The sequence below is a fragment of the Lagopus leucura genome, unplaced genomic scaffold (genome assembly GCF_019238085.1).
Source record: "Lagopus leucura isolate 7727_CA_CO unplaced genomic scaffold, USGS_WTPT01 Super-Scaffold_100002, whole genome shotgun sequence".
NCBI classification, from domain to species: domain Eukaryota; kingdom Metazoa; phylum Chordata; class Aves; order Galliformes; family Phasianidae; genus Lagopus; species Lagopus leucura.
In genome coordinates this window covers 13,346,531-13,361,454 of record NW_024962263.1, presented here as the reverse complement: position 1 = coordinate 13,361,454, position 14,924 = coordinate 13,346,531, and the positions used below count along the sequence as shown (strand labels likewise).

General features: G+C 42.5%; 1 protein-coding gene across 2 annotated transcripts in view; it reads left to right on the top strand.

Annotated features, from left to right (window-relative positions):
* CDH20 (cadherin 20) overlaps positions 1 to 14,367 on the top strand; it is a 111,780-nt gene extending 97,413 nt beyond the window's left edge. For both annotated transcript variants that reach the window (XM_042869127.1, XM_042869128.1), the window contains exons 8-12: positions 786 to 922; positions 3,417 to 3,538; positions 5,245 to 5,362; positions 11,398 to 11,649; positions 12,889 to 14,367. In XM_042869127.1, coding sequence (XP_042725061.1) covers positions 786 to 922; positions 3,417 to 3,538; positions 5,245 to 5,362; positions 11,398 to 11,649; positions 12,889 to 13,388 — 1,129 coding nt within the window. In that variant the 3' untranslated portion in view covers positions 13,389 to 14,367. The remainder of the gene's footprint in view (positions 1 to 785; positions 923 to 3,416; positions 3,539 to 5,244; positions 5,363 to 11,397; positions 11,650 to 12,888) is intronic.
* Positions 14,368 to 14,924: the final 557 nt, after the last annotated feature.

Below are 14,924 nucleotides of genomic sequence, written 5' to 3'. Positions count from 1 at the left end.
GGAAGGAAGAGAGAATGTAAAAGCGAGAGCAAGGGAATGGTTCCTCCTCCTCAGCCCAAGTGCCCAGTGAGGGAGTTGGTGTGAAGTCATTTTCAAACAGTCTGAACTGTGCCCAAGGGAAAGGTATAATTATTTTGCTTAGAAAAAGAGCTTGCACTCCTCAATGACAGATTTTCTCTGTAAAGCAGATGTTCCCATACCGAGCTGTGTCTTGCTTTGAGGCTGCTTCCTCTAAATCTTCCTGTCCTCCATCTCCATCCCAGCAGTTCTCGCTGTTACATGCCATTAGCCATGCAAACTACTCATTTTTCAAGTGTCTTTCTCCATACCTATACAAGTCACTGGAGCACACAGCTGAGTTGTGGATTTGCTATATAGGATTCCTAGTATTCCCACTGCTGGAGTACTTTGTTGAACATAGAATCACAGAATCATTTGAGTTGGAAGGGACCCTTATAGTCCATCCAGTCCAACTCCCCTGGAGTGAACAGGAACACCTACAGCGAGATCAGAGCTCCCTCCAGCCTGACCTAAATGTTTCTAGGGACAGGGCATCTACCACCTCTCTGGGCAACCTGTGTCCATCCTTACTGCAAGAAAAAAACCTTATTCCTTACATCCAATCTAAATTTCCTTTCTTCTAGTTTGAGATCACTGTCCTGTCACACAGCAGACCCTGCTAAAGAATCTGTCCCCTTCTTTCTTATAGCCCCATTTTAGACATTGAAAGGCTGCTATCATGTCTCACAGGAGTTACAAAATGCTTTCAATGTATACTCTTGCAGGTACTCGATTGACAGGAGCAGTGATCCGGGGAGGTTCTTCTATGTTGACGTCACTTCAGGAGCACTGATGACTGCAAGACCTCTGGACCGGGAGGACGTTTCCTGGCACAACATCACAGTGCTGGCTATGGAGCTGAGTAAGGAGAATGCAGACTGTGCACAGATTAAAGAGATATAATAGACAAAGCAGGCTGAAAGACCAGGATTCAGCAATTCATAGGATCTTATGTATTGAAGGGGAAGTGATATTGAGTTACTTCTCAGATACCAGCAAGCCAGTACAATATTTTATTAATTTCTTATGCTCCTTTTCACAAGGTGGTGGGAGAAGGGGAGGCTGGCATTTAAACGCAGAGTGCATTTTTTTCTTTTCATTAGTATTCTAGGGATTTATTTAAAACTCTTCCTGAAATATGTCTCTGTGAAAGCTCTGTTTCTCCAGAAGGACTGGGCAGGTGCAAAGGCTGTGCAGCTGCCAGAACTGCCAGTCCTACCTGGGAAGACTGTGCAGTGCAGGGACTGGCAGGCAGCAATGATTCTTTACTATTAGGTTGCTTCTGGAAATCTGCTCTGGGCCAGAAGCAAGTGAGTGGCACCACCATCTGCTCTCTGCATGGATGATTTGTGGAGGGTGCTGTGGAATCCTCTTGTATGAAAACCCCACAGCAACTGGAACTTAATAGACTCTCAGGTTTTACAATGAACTGAAACTCGTCTCAGGATTCACCCCACCAAGGCTGTGAGAACAAGGAGATGCTGATCATTTCATAGCAACGCAATGAAAAATGGTACTCAGTTCACAATACTTACAAATGTGAGCTTCGTAAAGAAGCTTACAATATATGAGCAAATAAAATAAAGAGTTCACCCAATCTTCACCTGAAATCTCTTTGTTCCACACAGTTTTTGGTCAGGATTTCAGTTCATTGGCAGAGGAGCAGCAGTCTTCCAGAAGCTTGCTGCCAAAAGCTGAGCGATTCCTCATCTTTGAGGAAGCTTCTGTTACATCCAGGCTGCACCAGGGATGTGGGGCAGTTTGAAAGGAAACAAATTGAGAAGCTGTCCCAAACCCAACCAATCAACTTAAAGTTAGCAGGGAGAATATTTCACAAGAGTCAGGAGGAAATCTGCCACACATTTGCATGCTGAAACAGCCCACAAGGCCTTCCTGTTGCATTTTTAGTAGTGAGAGCGGCTGGTGACATGGTGGGATCTCACCCCATCTGTTTCAATGCTAGCTTTATTTTCAGCCACTGATGGTCATCACAGTTCCATGTAGATGCACACTGCCATGGAAGTCCTTAGAAGCCACCCCTGTAGCCGCACTGCAAAGCGAGAGCAGTCTGATGATGTCTTTCTTCCTTTGACTCACCTTCCCTGCCTCCTCTGCCAGTTTTGCGCTGTACGTGGGCAGCACAGTATTTTAACTTAGCTTCAGGAATGCCGCAGTTGTGCACTCCTAAAGCTTCTTGTTTCAGAAGTCAGGTGAATATTATTGAGTGTAAATGCAGACACTCTTGTGACAGGTGTGTGAGCGAGATGTGTATGGGTATGTGGAAAGCCAAAGGTTGAAATTATATATCAGAAAGAAACAGTATAGTTCAAGAGTATTATCCTATTGGCATGATGTAAAACACATTATGGATTCGGCACACTGAACTTGCAAGAAAATTCCAGAGTATGAGAAAATTATTGTTTATATGAACACATCATTTTATGCTATAAAGTGAGATATATTTGGAGATCTATGCATGACACTTTATGGCTCAGACAAGATTACTTTTAAAGGAATTTCTAGATTTTTGCTCCCTTTCTTACCTCCTAATCATGATTTTCTTTTTCTCCTTCCTCTTAGAGTTTCATTTTATCTTTTAATGAGGGGAAAAAGTTGTTCTGGGGCAGAAAAACACAGTAAAATAAAACTTACTCTGTGGCTACCAAGTTTGGAAACTGTGAAGAGATGTGAAATGATGTCTGAATATACTGGGCAAAAGAGCTAATGAACCAGTGGACAGAAATATCACAAATGATGTCATCCAGAATGTGAAATTTTCATTGCAATTTTAAGCCTCAGTGAAAGCTTTTCTGTACCATTTCATGTGTTATTGCATTTTAACCCCCTTTACAAAGTAGCAAAAAAAACTTGCCACAATATTTTTGTGTTCAAGGAATATAAATTCTGGGGAGAAAGATACCTGAAATGCAGAAGTACTGTTTCCAACAAGCTCCAAGTAAAAAGCCTGTCCTTAAAAACAGCCTCAGCATAACTCATGCTACTGGTATAGAGGCTCAACAAGCAGCATTTCCTAGCCAAAGCTGTGACTGCAGGGCACTGTCTAAAACTTTTACTATAGAAATAGTCCCCTTTGACTGAACTGAGTTGAAGCCTTTTGTATCTAAAGGAATTTGAAAATGATGTGACCAGATGGAAAGCCAGGATAGATAGTGTAGCATTTGCTGCTTCACTCTGAGTCATACAACAAGCAAGTGACCGCAGTCTCTGATGAAAAAAAAAGTAATTTAATGGGAATCAATAGTAAAAAGGCTGCTGTAGCTCATCAGCAGAGTGGGGAGCTAGCCCTTTCCCTTGCCACATTTTGCCTTTCCTCACATTGTCCCCCCTCCTTCCAGACAACCCCTCACAGGTGGGCAGTGTCTCCGTCACGGTGAAAGTCCTGGATGTGAACGACAACGCGCCAGAGTTTGCGAGGTTCTACGAAGCTTTTGTTTGTGAAAATGCCAAAGCAGGACAGGTGAGAAATGCTGGGAATACTGGGGGCTGTCAGGAGGCAAAGCTGTGAGAAAGCCCATCAGACAGGATGAGCGCAAAGAACAGAGCTTGCCTAACCAAACATGGCACCTGAGCTCTCGTGAGCAGTTGCCTGCGCTGCTTTCTAAGGGCAAGCACATCACAATGATGTGTGCATCATATAGAGCACCATTTTCTCTCCAACAGTGGTTTCCAAACTCACTGCACAGTACATTTCACTGCTGAAATAAAGCCTGCCCTTGGGCAGGTGCCAGCAGGCAAGCAGCCAGTGTGTCCTGTAGCAGCAATAAAGAGAGGACAAGTGTTATAAGAAATGCCACGGAGTCAGTTCAGCCTGTGTATGACCAGCAAGGCTTACTTGTAAAAGACCCTATTTATAAGAGGCTTAATCACCTCGACTTATGGGAGCTGGACACAATACGCTGCATCGACTTCAAAGGGTGGCAAACTGAGTCCATTCTGCTGTGAACTGGAGATTACAGAGAATCATAGTTAAAACAGGACTCCCAGTTCTGCACACTGTGAACCCACATCTCCAAGCAAGCAGTAATACCAATTTGCTTCAGCCCTTTCCAAAGCCCCTTGAACGTGGTCTGCCTGTATCACACATGGACAGGAGCTCACACTCGCTGTTGGTACTGCAATTTGTGCTGCTGATTGCTGGTGGGATGCAACCTGCTGTTTCACTGCCACAGTGGGGACCTGTGTCTCCAAATGCATGGCTGACAAGCATAGTATAAGCACACAGATGCACAACTGATTATTTATGAAGAAAAAAATTACAGTAGCAATATCACTGCTCATTCAGTTGGGCACCTCCCAGCTTGCTGTGAAGCAGAATGAAATAGTTATTCACTGCTGGAGCAACCAGCTCACTAAAAATCATATACAGGATAATTTCATCCTACTAACTTAATAAAGAACATAAGGAATAAAAGTCATTGCCTAGACATTTTGCAGGTTTTGAAAGGACTGACAGGTTGGATATTAGGAAAACTTCTTTTCCAGAAGAGTGATAAGACACTGGCACAGGCTGCCCAGGGAGATGATGGAGTCATTGCTCTGGAGGTGTTCAAGAAACATGTGGATGTATCACTGAGGAACAGGGCATGGTGGGGTGGGTTAGTAGTTGGATTAGATGATCTTAGTGGTCTTTGCCAACCTTAATAGTTCTATGATTTTAAACCTCTGTAAGTGAGTTGACAAACCTCTTCTTGGATTTATTATTGTCTTAGTTTCTTTCCTTTGTTTTATTTGTTGCTCATACAAAGCATCCACGTGGTTGCATTTTCTCTTTGTTTTCCACTGACTTTTTGGAAGAGCTTAATGATAAAAGGAACCAACCTCAAGTATTTTTCTACCTGCAAAATGAAGCTGAAAATATGTATGGGCTTTCTTACAAACTCTCTAAAGCATGTGTATTTTCTGAATGCTCTGGGTTCTCAAAAGGAAAGGTATGACAAAAGATAGACACGTGGGGGAAAAGTGTTATTTGAACCAAATTATCTCCTCCTTCGTTTAAAAGTGATTTGCAGAGTGATAGCAAAATAAAATGAAACCTGCAAGGCAGTTTTACCCCAGGTTGCTTATATTCACATATATAAATGTATATTGTATTTATTGTTTATTTGTTTACGTGAGGCGTATTTAGCTTCTCACCTGCTTCTGCTTTGTTCTCGTATTGTGCAGCTGATCCAGACAGTGAGCGCCATTGACCGGGATGACCCACAGGAGGGTCAGCACTTCTACTACAGCCTGGCTCCAGAGGCAGCCAACAACCCCAACTTTACTCTGAGGGACAATCAAGGTAATCAGAGCAGATGTGGACAGTTAGCTACTCTAATTTCTAATGTCCGAGTTGGGCTCGAGAGTTTGTGACTTACAGTGTGTGATAAGACTGCCATTTCAGATAATACCAAGTGACACCTGCTCCTTAAAGGCAATGATAAAATGACATATTTCTTAATACATTTGAAGGTTATATGATATTTTCCTCTCTATAAGTATTCTCTAGTAATAGGCCCCCCTTTTCTTCTTAGAGGAAATGTGTCACTGTTTTGTGCAAATTTGGGTCTTGTGGTCAGGCTGCAGGCATCTTGGATTACTAGAGTGGAAATTGCATTCGTTGAAAAGGAGATGCTTAAAGGTAGGCTAGAAACTGGAATGAGGATACAAATCTGAAGGGAATTACATTGCTCTTTTTTGTACTCTTCTTGTTTTCTTCCAGGCACTGAAATGGAAGTTTCTCATATTGTTCCCATCTTTTTCCCCAAGCACTTTTTTTTCTTCCTCTATGCATACCCTCATTTATTGCCTAGGAAAGGCAGGGAGGTGGGGGAGAGATGCCAGGCCTTAGGGAATAATTTGAAATGCAGCTAAATGTCTATGTAAAAGGTTTCAGCAGAAACTGAAATACCAGCGGGGAGACTTGTGGCAAAGGGCTGGCATTTGTGTATCCTCACCAGTGGAATTCACTTATTTTAGGGAAGTTTTGGTGGTTTTGGAGCCCGAAGGAAAGCTCTGTTATGAGCATGCGTTCATACGACTCTAGCTGATAGAGGACCTTTGTGGGCAAATGGGTGCAGAAGTGAGGTCTACAGCTGTCTTCAGCAGAAAAGAAAGATGACCTTGAATAATCCAGTGCAGAGCACCAAAAGTTGATGTGGTGTCAGTAGGAGCGTGTAAAGTACTACAAACCAGCAAGGAATTCTATTAGAAAAGGGGATACAGGTACCTGCAGCATCCGTGACCTGTTTCCAGGCATAGTGCTGATCCTACTCCCACATGAGCACACATGCCTACTTGTCACACTTGTTTCCATAAGCCCTCATCTATGCCTCTTGCAAGCATGTGAAAGAGTAACCTAATGGCTAATAAACAAACTTCTTCCATCACGAACCAAATATATCTTAAATGATGCTACTTGCAGAGCCTTGAGTTCTCCTTCACAGCATGCTAGTGCTTTTACAGCCCAAAAACATTTTATCCTTCAGAGTCCCCGAAGACTCACCACACAATTTCTTGCGTTTTTATCTCTCATTCTCTGTCTCTGTTTTTTTTAACTTTTGAACATATATTGCCAAAATAAATTAGAAGATAAAACACAACCATTGCTAAAACATTTGGCAGTCTAGGCTCATTCTGTCCTGAAGGCATTGTTCTAAAAAAGGAAACACATAATTCCCACCATCAGATGCATTTTTTCTGTCTAAGGCCATACATGCTGTAATTTATAGTGACAGCAGTGACTGAATGGCCGTGCCTTCTGCTTTCTGCAAAATACCAGTTTTCCAGAGCTACATATCATGAGAAGCATAGGGTACTGTTGGTTACAAATCTGAAATAAAAATGTGAAGTATCATACCACTGACTATTTGAAATATACACATTAAGGGTTAATTTACTGCCTTGGCAATTTGGAGTGCAGTAGTTGTTTCAGTACCAATAATTTATATTTTCATCTAGGGACCACTAAGTACTACATAAATTATAAGATTTAGTCACCGAAGGCGAAGATATACTGCATGCCTCAGGATGGAAAGACAAGGAATGGAACCTGCCTTGCTTGTTGCAGCCTCTGTGTCTAACCATGAGACAGCAACGCTTTCCTGGCTGTGGGAAGACACTGTTCAGATCAGCAGTTGTGCTAATTACTTGGTTGTGCCATACAGTAGTAAGAAAAACTGCGAGACGTGAAGCCATCTTTGCAGCAATGAAAATTTAAGTAACAAACAGATCACAGTTTGCATTCTGATGAGCTGCTTTACATATTTCTTTGACCCTTGTTATTACAGTCTCTGAGAACTACTTTAAGCTATTCATTCTCCCCCTAGCTTTGGCAGCTAGAGAAATCCTATTGTCTTCACTTTGTAGACAGGGATCTGGGGTGAGCAGAAATTAATCTACTTACATGCCTGGTTCCCTTTGAGTCTGGTAAAATCAGTGGGCAATAGATTTGCAAGTATCTGCAAAAATTAGGGCCTGAATTACTTCTCAAGGACATATAGGAAATATGTGATGAAGCAGAGAACTGAGCTGAGTTCTCCCTTCTCTTTTGTTAGTGTTAGAGGGCATCAGTGGGCTGTCTTTGTCCCACTTCTAAATCTGGGTAAGATAGTGCTGGGAAAGGGTTGGTAAAAGAGGCTTGCTGTGAGAATGGGATGAGCAACAAAATAAGCTTACCAAATATCCAGACTAAACTTTGAGCTGGTCTCCTCTTGGCTTTTCTCTGCTGCCCTCCATTTGAGGGTAACAGGAATTAATGAAGAGAGTAGTCACTTGGATGGGTGCAGGCATCAGTGTCATACCACCATCAGGACCATCAGTGGAAGTCCCTGAAAGTCCTCTCTCTTGCATTTCAATTCAAATGTCAGGGAGGAGAGGCTCTAAGTCTTGTTCTCACAAGCACACCAGTCAGAATGGCCAGAAGGATAGTTCTCACGTTCGCACCAATCTCAGGGGTGCAGGATCACACACTGTGCTCTACAATGCCTCTGCTCAGTGTGGTAGCTAACTGAATATCATCAGTAATCTGCAAGACAGCGATGCTGTACTGGAAGCTGGATGCAAAAGTACTGTGCATTCTTATTGTGCTTTTTAAATTAATTTATTTTTAATATAATAAGGCTATCATGTTCACCCAGGCCTTGTTGTGTCAATGGCTAGGACTTAGCAGATATCAAATTTGGAAGAAAATAGTGCATTCCAATTTCTGCCATGCTGCTTCACATTCTATCATGTCCTTTGCAGTGCAGCAGCACATCAGATGGCGTTGGCTTCTGATGAATCACACAACAAGCTCTGGCACCAGCCTATTGCCATTGTGGTGTAACAGGTACAGTGATTCCTGAGGGATGATTTATGTAGATGCTTGTCTAGTACAGAGCAAAACAAAGCAAAAGGGCTGAAACATAATGCTGACAGACACCAAGGGAACCATATGGCCAAGAATATTTAGGACCTATGTGATAGGATCAGCACATCACAGCAAAGTTATGTACATATATAAATATATATATACCCTTCAATATTTGATTACAGAAACTTGTTTTTTAGCTGGAAAAAATATATATATATACATATATATATTTATATGTATTTGCACAACTTGAATCACTGCCTGTGATTTGTTCTACGGGCAAAGTATGGCCAGCTCCAGAATAATGAAGTCTTTTTCCTTCACAAAGAGCAGTTTCACATAAAATGAAGGTTTGCTGTCACCTGAGTGGGATTTATGACTTCTGTTATTGGCCAGTTTAAACAGCGTGAGTCTTTCACCCAGGAAAGAGAAAGGCAACCAAACCACTGCACTGTTAAGATGACTGAAGTGCAATATAAATCCAGATGTTTTGTCATTTTCTGCCCTTTGGGTTGCTTTTTCTCATGCCACAACAGGCCAAATAATGAAAAGATGTGGTATTGATAGCTGAGGAGGATGTACTGAAGGGCACATAGCCTGAAGAAGAAGTGAAAGCACTTGTGTGTGTCCCAGGAGAGAAAGGAAAGTGGGGCTCACAGTGGGGAGCCCTTGTTCAGGAGCTGTAGTGGCTGTAGGGTGCTGATCTCTGCTGGGTCTTAGGACATGATGCTGAAAATATGTCTGCATCTGTCACACCTGCTGCACTTGTTCAGAGCAGCACAGCCTATTGAAGGATGGTAAAATCAGCAAAAGCTGAAACATCATCCATTTTAAGCAACCTGGGGGATTTCATCCTGCATCTGGTGCTATTTGGTTGTTCTTTTCAAAGCCCCAGCTCTTGGGATCCCGTGATTTAAGGAGATGCTACAGTTTTGTTACTTACTCACATACAGGCACAGGTGCACTTCAGTATTTTACACTTTCAGAGCAAAAGCTTGAAATGTCATGGATATATAAGGCATGAAAGATCCTGAGATTGCTTTTAAAAACTATGGAAACTGAGATTGTTTTTATAACTGTGGAGCCTGACTCTCAGTACTTGCAGACACCAGTGCTGCCTGCTGTTGAGAGCTTCGCAGCACAAAATATGGAACTTGCAGCATAGTTTAAGTCTGGTAGGGAAGCATAAAGAGTCCAGCTTGAATTGCATACATTCCAAAGCTGGCTGTATATAAAGCTCATAATCTCACTCCTAAAGACCATCAAATAATTTCTGATATCGCTGATTAACCTGCATGTCAATCAGTCTCCACACTGAACAAAATGACCAAAGATTTTAATTTTAGCAGTGAGTTGACATGGAAATAATCACAGAGTCATAGGGGTGGAAATTAAACAATCAGTTGTTGGTATCATGTGTTTTTTTTTCATAGTTTACTTGTGATTGCATTACTGGCTGGTTCCAGGCAGCCAGCTCCATTGTGCCAACCCAGCAAGGACCAGCTGATTGACATCCTGCATTTCCAAGCACAGTACATGTGTGCTGGAAGCAACCTAAATATGCAGATAGCCAGACCACAGCCTCTTTTGAACCCAGGGAACACGAAACAAAACTAAGTAGTAAAAGAAACTGCATGAAGCCCAAATCCCCACAATCTCACAGCAACGCTGTGCATGGTCAGGGTTTGTAGGTCTGCCAAAAAGAGAAAAAAGATCCTTTGTTCTCCACCTATTTTGCCGGCTCAGGATTTGCAAACACATTTATAAGATGTGCCAACTTTCCTGCAGGTTCTTTTAGACGCCCTGGTGGGCCAAATCATATTGGAGACATTCAATTCAGCCTTGCTCTTTCCCAAAGTCTCTGAGGCCACAAAGCTTAAAAGTCAGTACAGGTAAAATACACTGATCTCCAGAGAATTTGCCATGGCATTTTGGAGATAAGACTTGAGGAGAACAAAGTCCTGAATCCACTCTCCTTCTTACTAGGAAACTCAGTGCACAGTTTGAGGAATTTGGGGGAGAAGGTAAACAGGAATTCAGAAGCCATTGGAAATCCTGACATTAAATATATATACATAGCTCTGTTCTTATATATATGTATAGATAAGTATACATACACACACACACATATATATATATATATATATGGAGAGAAAGCGCCAGATGAAGGAATTTCCCTCGACATGAAAATTAAAGGCAATCTCCTCTCCTCTTAGGTCACTCTCTTGCTCCTTTGTTTCTGCAGCATCGTTTCAACCCATTTTGTTTCAAGTTCTAATAAAAATCAGGTGGCAGAATGGTCAAATTAAAGCAGCACAATTTTGACAATGACAACAAAGTACTCTGACTTTTTCCAATGGCAAAAGTGCTGATGAAATTGCACATATTTCACTGAAAAAATGTTTTGTTGCAAAATTTTCGACCCACTGCTCTTTAGGATAACCAGCTGTCATTTTCGCTGTCTTTTGTTCCTTTGTTCCCTGTCTTCTTGTTGCCTCAAGCAGATGGCCATGCCTCATATCAAAAACCATAAAGACAACCTTAGCATGTCTGCAAGGGTTATACACCAGCATCTACAAAATGGTGGCAGCTCTTAAGAGCCATGTCTAGAAAAGGTGCTGACCAAGAACAAACAGGGATAACAAGCCTCCTTCAACTATTCATTTCCATCCTGCCTTCTGAGAGCTCTTCTAGCTAAAACTGAAGGCTGTGAGTTTGCTCTGGGCACTTTATGTCAGAAGGGGTGAAAGCAACTTGTAAGGTGTGCATGCCTTGCAGGTTTTGAGCTATGGCCTCGGAAGATATTGAAATATGAGAGGCAGAGGCAAAACGCTGATCAGTGACAAACTGTTTTTTAAAAAAGGATAAAGAAAAAAACAGGGAAGACAAATGGATGTGGGTCTAGGGCTGATTTTTTTTTTAGACCTCCTTTTCTGATGAATATATTTGTTCTTCTTTTGTCTCCATTTATTTCCAACCCACAGACAACACGGCATGGATTTTGACGAGGCGCTCTGGCTTCAGACAGCACGAGCAGAACATCTTTTACCTCCCCATCCTGATCAGTGACAACGGCCGCCCTGTGCTGAGCAGCACAGGCACGCTGACTGTGCACGTGTGCAGCTGTGACGAAGGCGGCATGGTGATGTCCTGCAATGCTGAGGCCTACGTCCTCCCTGTCAGCCTGAGCAGAGGAGCACTCATTGCAATCCTTGCCTGCATATTTGTCCTGCTAGGTAAAGCCTTATCTGCTTCTTGGGAGGATGAGCTCTTCTGTCCTGGCCAGGGGGTTGCTAACCTACTAAAGATGAAGGATACAAATGCACGTGCACATAAAGGGCCAAAACATGGAACAGGCGTAGTCGGCCCCATATTGCTTCAGACAGGGGTATAGGGATGGGGGAAATAATACAGACTGCAAATATTCTGGCAGATCCCCGTTGTGCCAGGATGTCTCATATGGCCCTGCTATATGAAAAGAAGTACGTCAGGAGGAAGTAGAAAACTGAGCATCTTCCATATGTTCTCTCTACACAAGCATATTTCTTTTTTTTTGTTTGATTGGTTGAGGTTTTTTGCCCAGACCTTCTATTTCCCCTGTTAGCCTTGAGTATTAAAAGAACTTCTGTTCCCTTGTTCAGACTCTTGAGTTGTGAGATATTAATTCAAAACACATTTTCCCTGAAGTTTCAGAGGCTCAGTCTAAGGATCAGTAGAGTAGTAAAAACAACAAAAAACTTTAAATTCTATCTCTATAAAGTCTAGATGCCTCAACCCAAACTTTCAGTGTTCAAAACCCTTGCTGAGTTCTAGCTGAAGATACAGTCACCAGGTGACAGCACATTTTCTGCAGTGAAGGCCTCTTGGTGCCTGTGTATGCTAAGAATCATCTGCATCTCAGTATTGCTGAGCAACTGACAGTAATTCTACTCAGCCCAAAGCAGCATTTTTCAGATAAACACAGAAATGCTTAGGAGCAGATGAAGGAGCTACCTCAGCCATTTGCCATGTAGGGAGACATACTACCATGGTGAATCTTCCATCATGGGCTTACCATTCCCCCACTTATGTCACGTGCAGCACCCAGACCAAGAGGCTTTCCTAAAGCAGGCTGCAAATCCACCTACAAAGCAGGAAAAAAAAAAAACAATCACATCTTTGTGAAGCTGCTGCAGATAAGTAGTTACTAATGCTTGATCTGGCTACCTTTAAAGTATCTCAAGTACCACACTGCAAACACTACTGGCTAGACTTGTCCCAAATGTTGTCCCTAGACTTGTGACCAAAAGTTAAGACTTAAGGTAAGCTAAGAGACAGATAGGCAGGACCTCGAGATACTGATCTCAGGTAGATATCTGCATCCCTCCATCTGCAAACATCACAGCTCTTTATATCCAAGGGGCTGCCTCAGGCATAAAGACTATGCAAGATCTGCCCTCTTACTGATGGCCCCATGTTTTGGTTGCCTCCCACAGTGCTGGTGCTCCTCATCCTCTCCATGCGGCGCCAGCGGAAGCAGCCATACATCATAGACGAGGAGGAGAACATCCATGAGAACATCGTCAGGTACGACGATGAAGGCGGCGGGGAGGAGGACACTGAGGCCTTTGATATCGCCGCCATGTGGAACCCACGGGAGGCCCAGCTTGTGGTGAAAAACAGGCAGGACATGCTCCCTGAAATAGAGAGCCTCTCCAGATATGTGCCTCAGGCATGCATCATGGACAACAACGTCCACAATTACGTGCTTGCCAAGCTGTATGAGGCTGACATGGACCTCTGGGCTCCTCCCTTTGACTCCCTCCAGACATATATGTTTGAAGGGAACGGCTCGGTGGCAGAGTCGCTCAGCTCCCTACAGTCGGTGACCACAGACTCAGACCAGAGCTACGATTACCTGACGGACTGGGGCCCACGCTTCAAAAAGCTGGCCGAGATGTACGGTGCCACGGACAGCAGTGGGGCCCTGTGGTAACAGACAAGGAATTGCAGAGGGGTTTCCGTGTGAAGTGGCATCAGATTAGATCCATTCTCATTAGATGCTTCCATGGACATGGGTGAGGCCTCCTAAAATAGCAATACCGTGCTCCAATGAGAATGGGAAGAAGAGCGTGAATGAAGGTCTCTATGGATCAGCTTTACTTGGTTAAATTAAGTCATATTTTGAAACAGTGAGAAGCAGAAGGAAGAAAGTTTTTCTGTTTTTCTACAGAAAAATTGGAAAGTTCCACCCCTGGAATATAATGACGTTACTCTCTCCCTCCCTCTTTCTCTCTCTCATACATGGCAGCTTACTGAGCTCTGTATGTCTGGGTTCAAAGACCAGCAAACACCAATTGTAATCTCCAACTCACAGAAGACTGGTTCCTCATTGGTTATTTTCCCCCATTACAATGGGAGAAAAAATAAATAAAAAAGACATGCTTGCTAACAAGAGAAAAAAAACACAAAGCAGAAAATTGAAACTGGAATCTCAGAGGGCTCTTTGTAAACTAAACCTCCTTTCTCTGTTGCTAACAGAGTCCTTTCCTAAATCTTTACAAGGAAGGCTGAGATTATTTTTTTTTCACCTGGCTGAGAGAGCTGGGGAAGAGGCTTTGACTTTCTGCTCTAGTTTAATGACTGACATGAGTCATTGACATTAATACTAATCCATCTCCTATTGAGTTTGTGTAAATTTATTCTCCTCCCGGCTCTTTAAAACCATGACACTGCTAAACTGCTCAGAACAAAAACAGAAGATCTGCCTCTTTTGCACTGTAGATGTCTCTTCCATGTGCCAAATGTGAAGATTAGATTCTACCAATGAAAGCCAAATAAATTTAAAAAAAGAAAAAGCTATATTTGGTAACTACATGGGTTAGATGGGCTTTCCTAATCTGTGTGAGGTCAATCCAAGGGATGTTTACATACTGTAGATAACCTACTTGAACAAATGCAGTATTATAGACCAATAAATGGATGTAAGAAAATTACATGTATAAGTTTTGTATATTTGTTAATTTTGGTAATAAATATGATGTACTGCATACAGTACAGTACCTTAGCACCTCTTTTAATAAAAGTTAAACAGAAGGGAAAGTCTGATGGCAATTTATTGACTATCTTGCAAACAGCAGTTAGTGCTTATCTGTGGCTTTATTGTCACCTGCCTCGGGCACTAAGAAGAAGAAATGGTTTGTCAGCACTGCATCGAGGATACAAGCCTTCAGTTTATAGGTTTGAGCAGACTGCCTCCTGCATTTATTGGCACTGGCTTGGACAGTGCCCTCAGCAGTGAATCAGCCCATGCCCAGCCCATCAGAGTAGTTAACATTTCTGACCCAAGGAAGTATGTTTTCTTTTTTAACATTACAGCTGGGTCAATAAGAATCTCAGAAACTAGTTACACCGCCCTAAAAGAAGCTCATGCCTTCAGAAACATGACAAGACAGTCCACAACACACAATAGTCATTCATGGTCCATTCTACTCTGCAGATGAAGTTTTGAGCCTGGATCTTATCTTGTTTA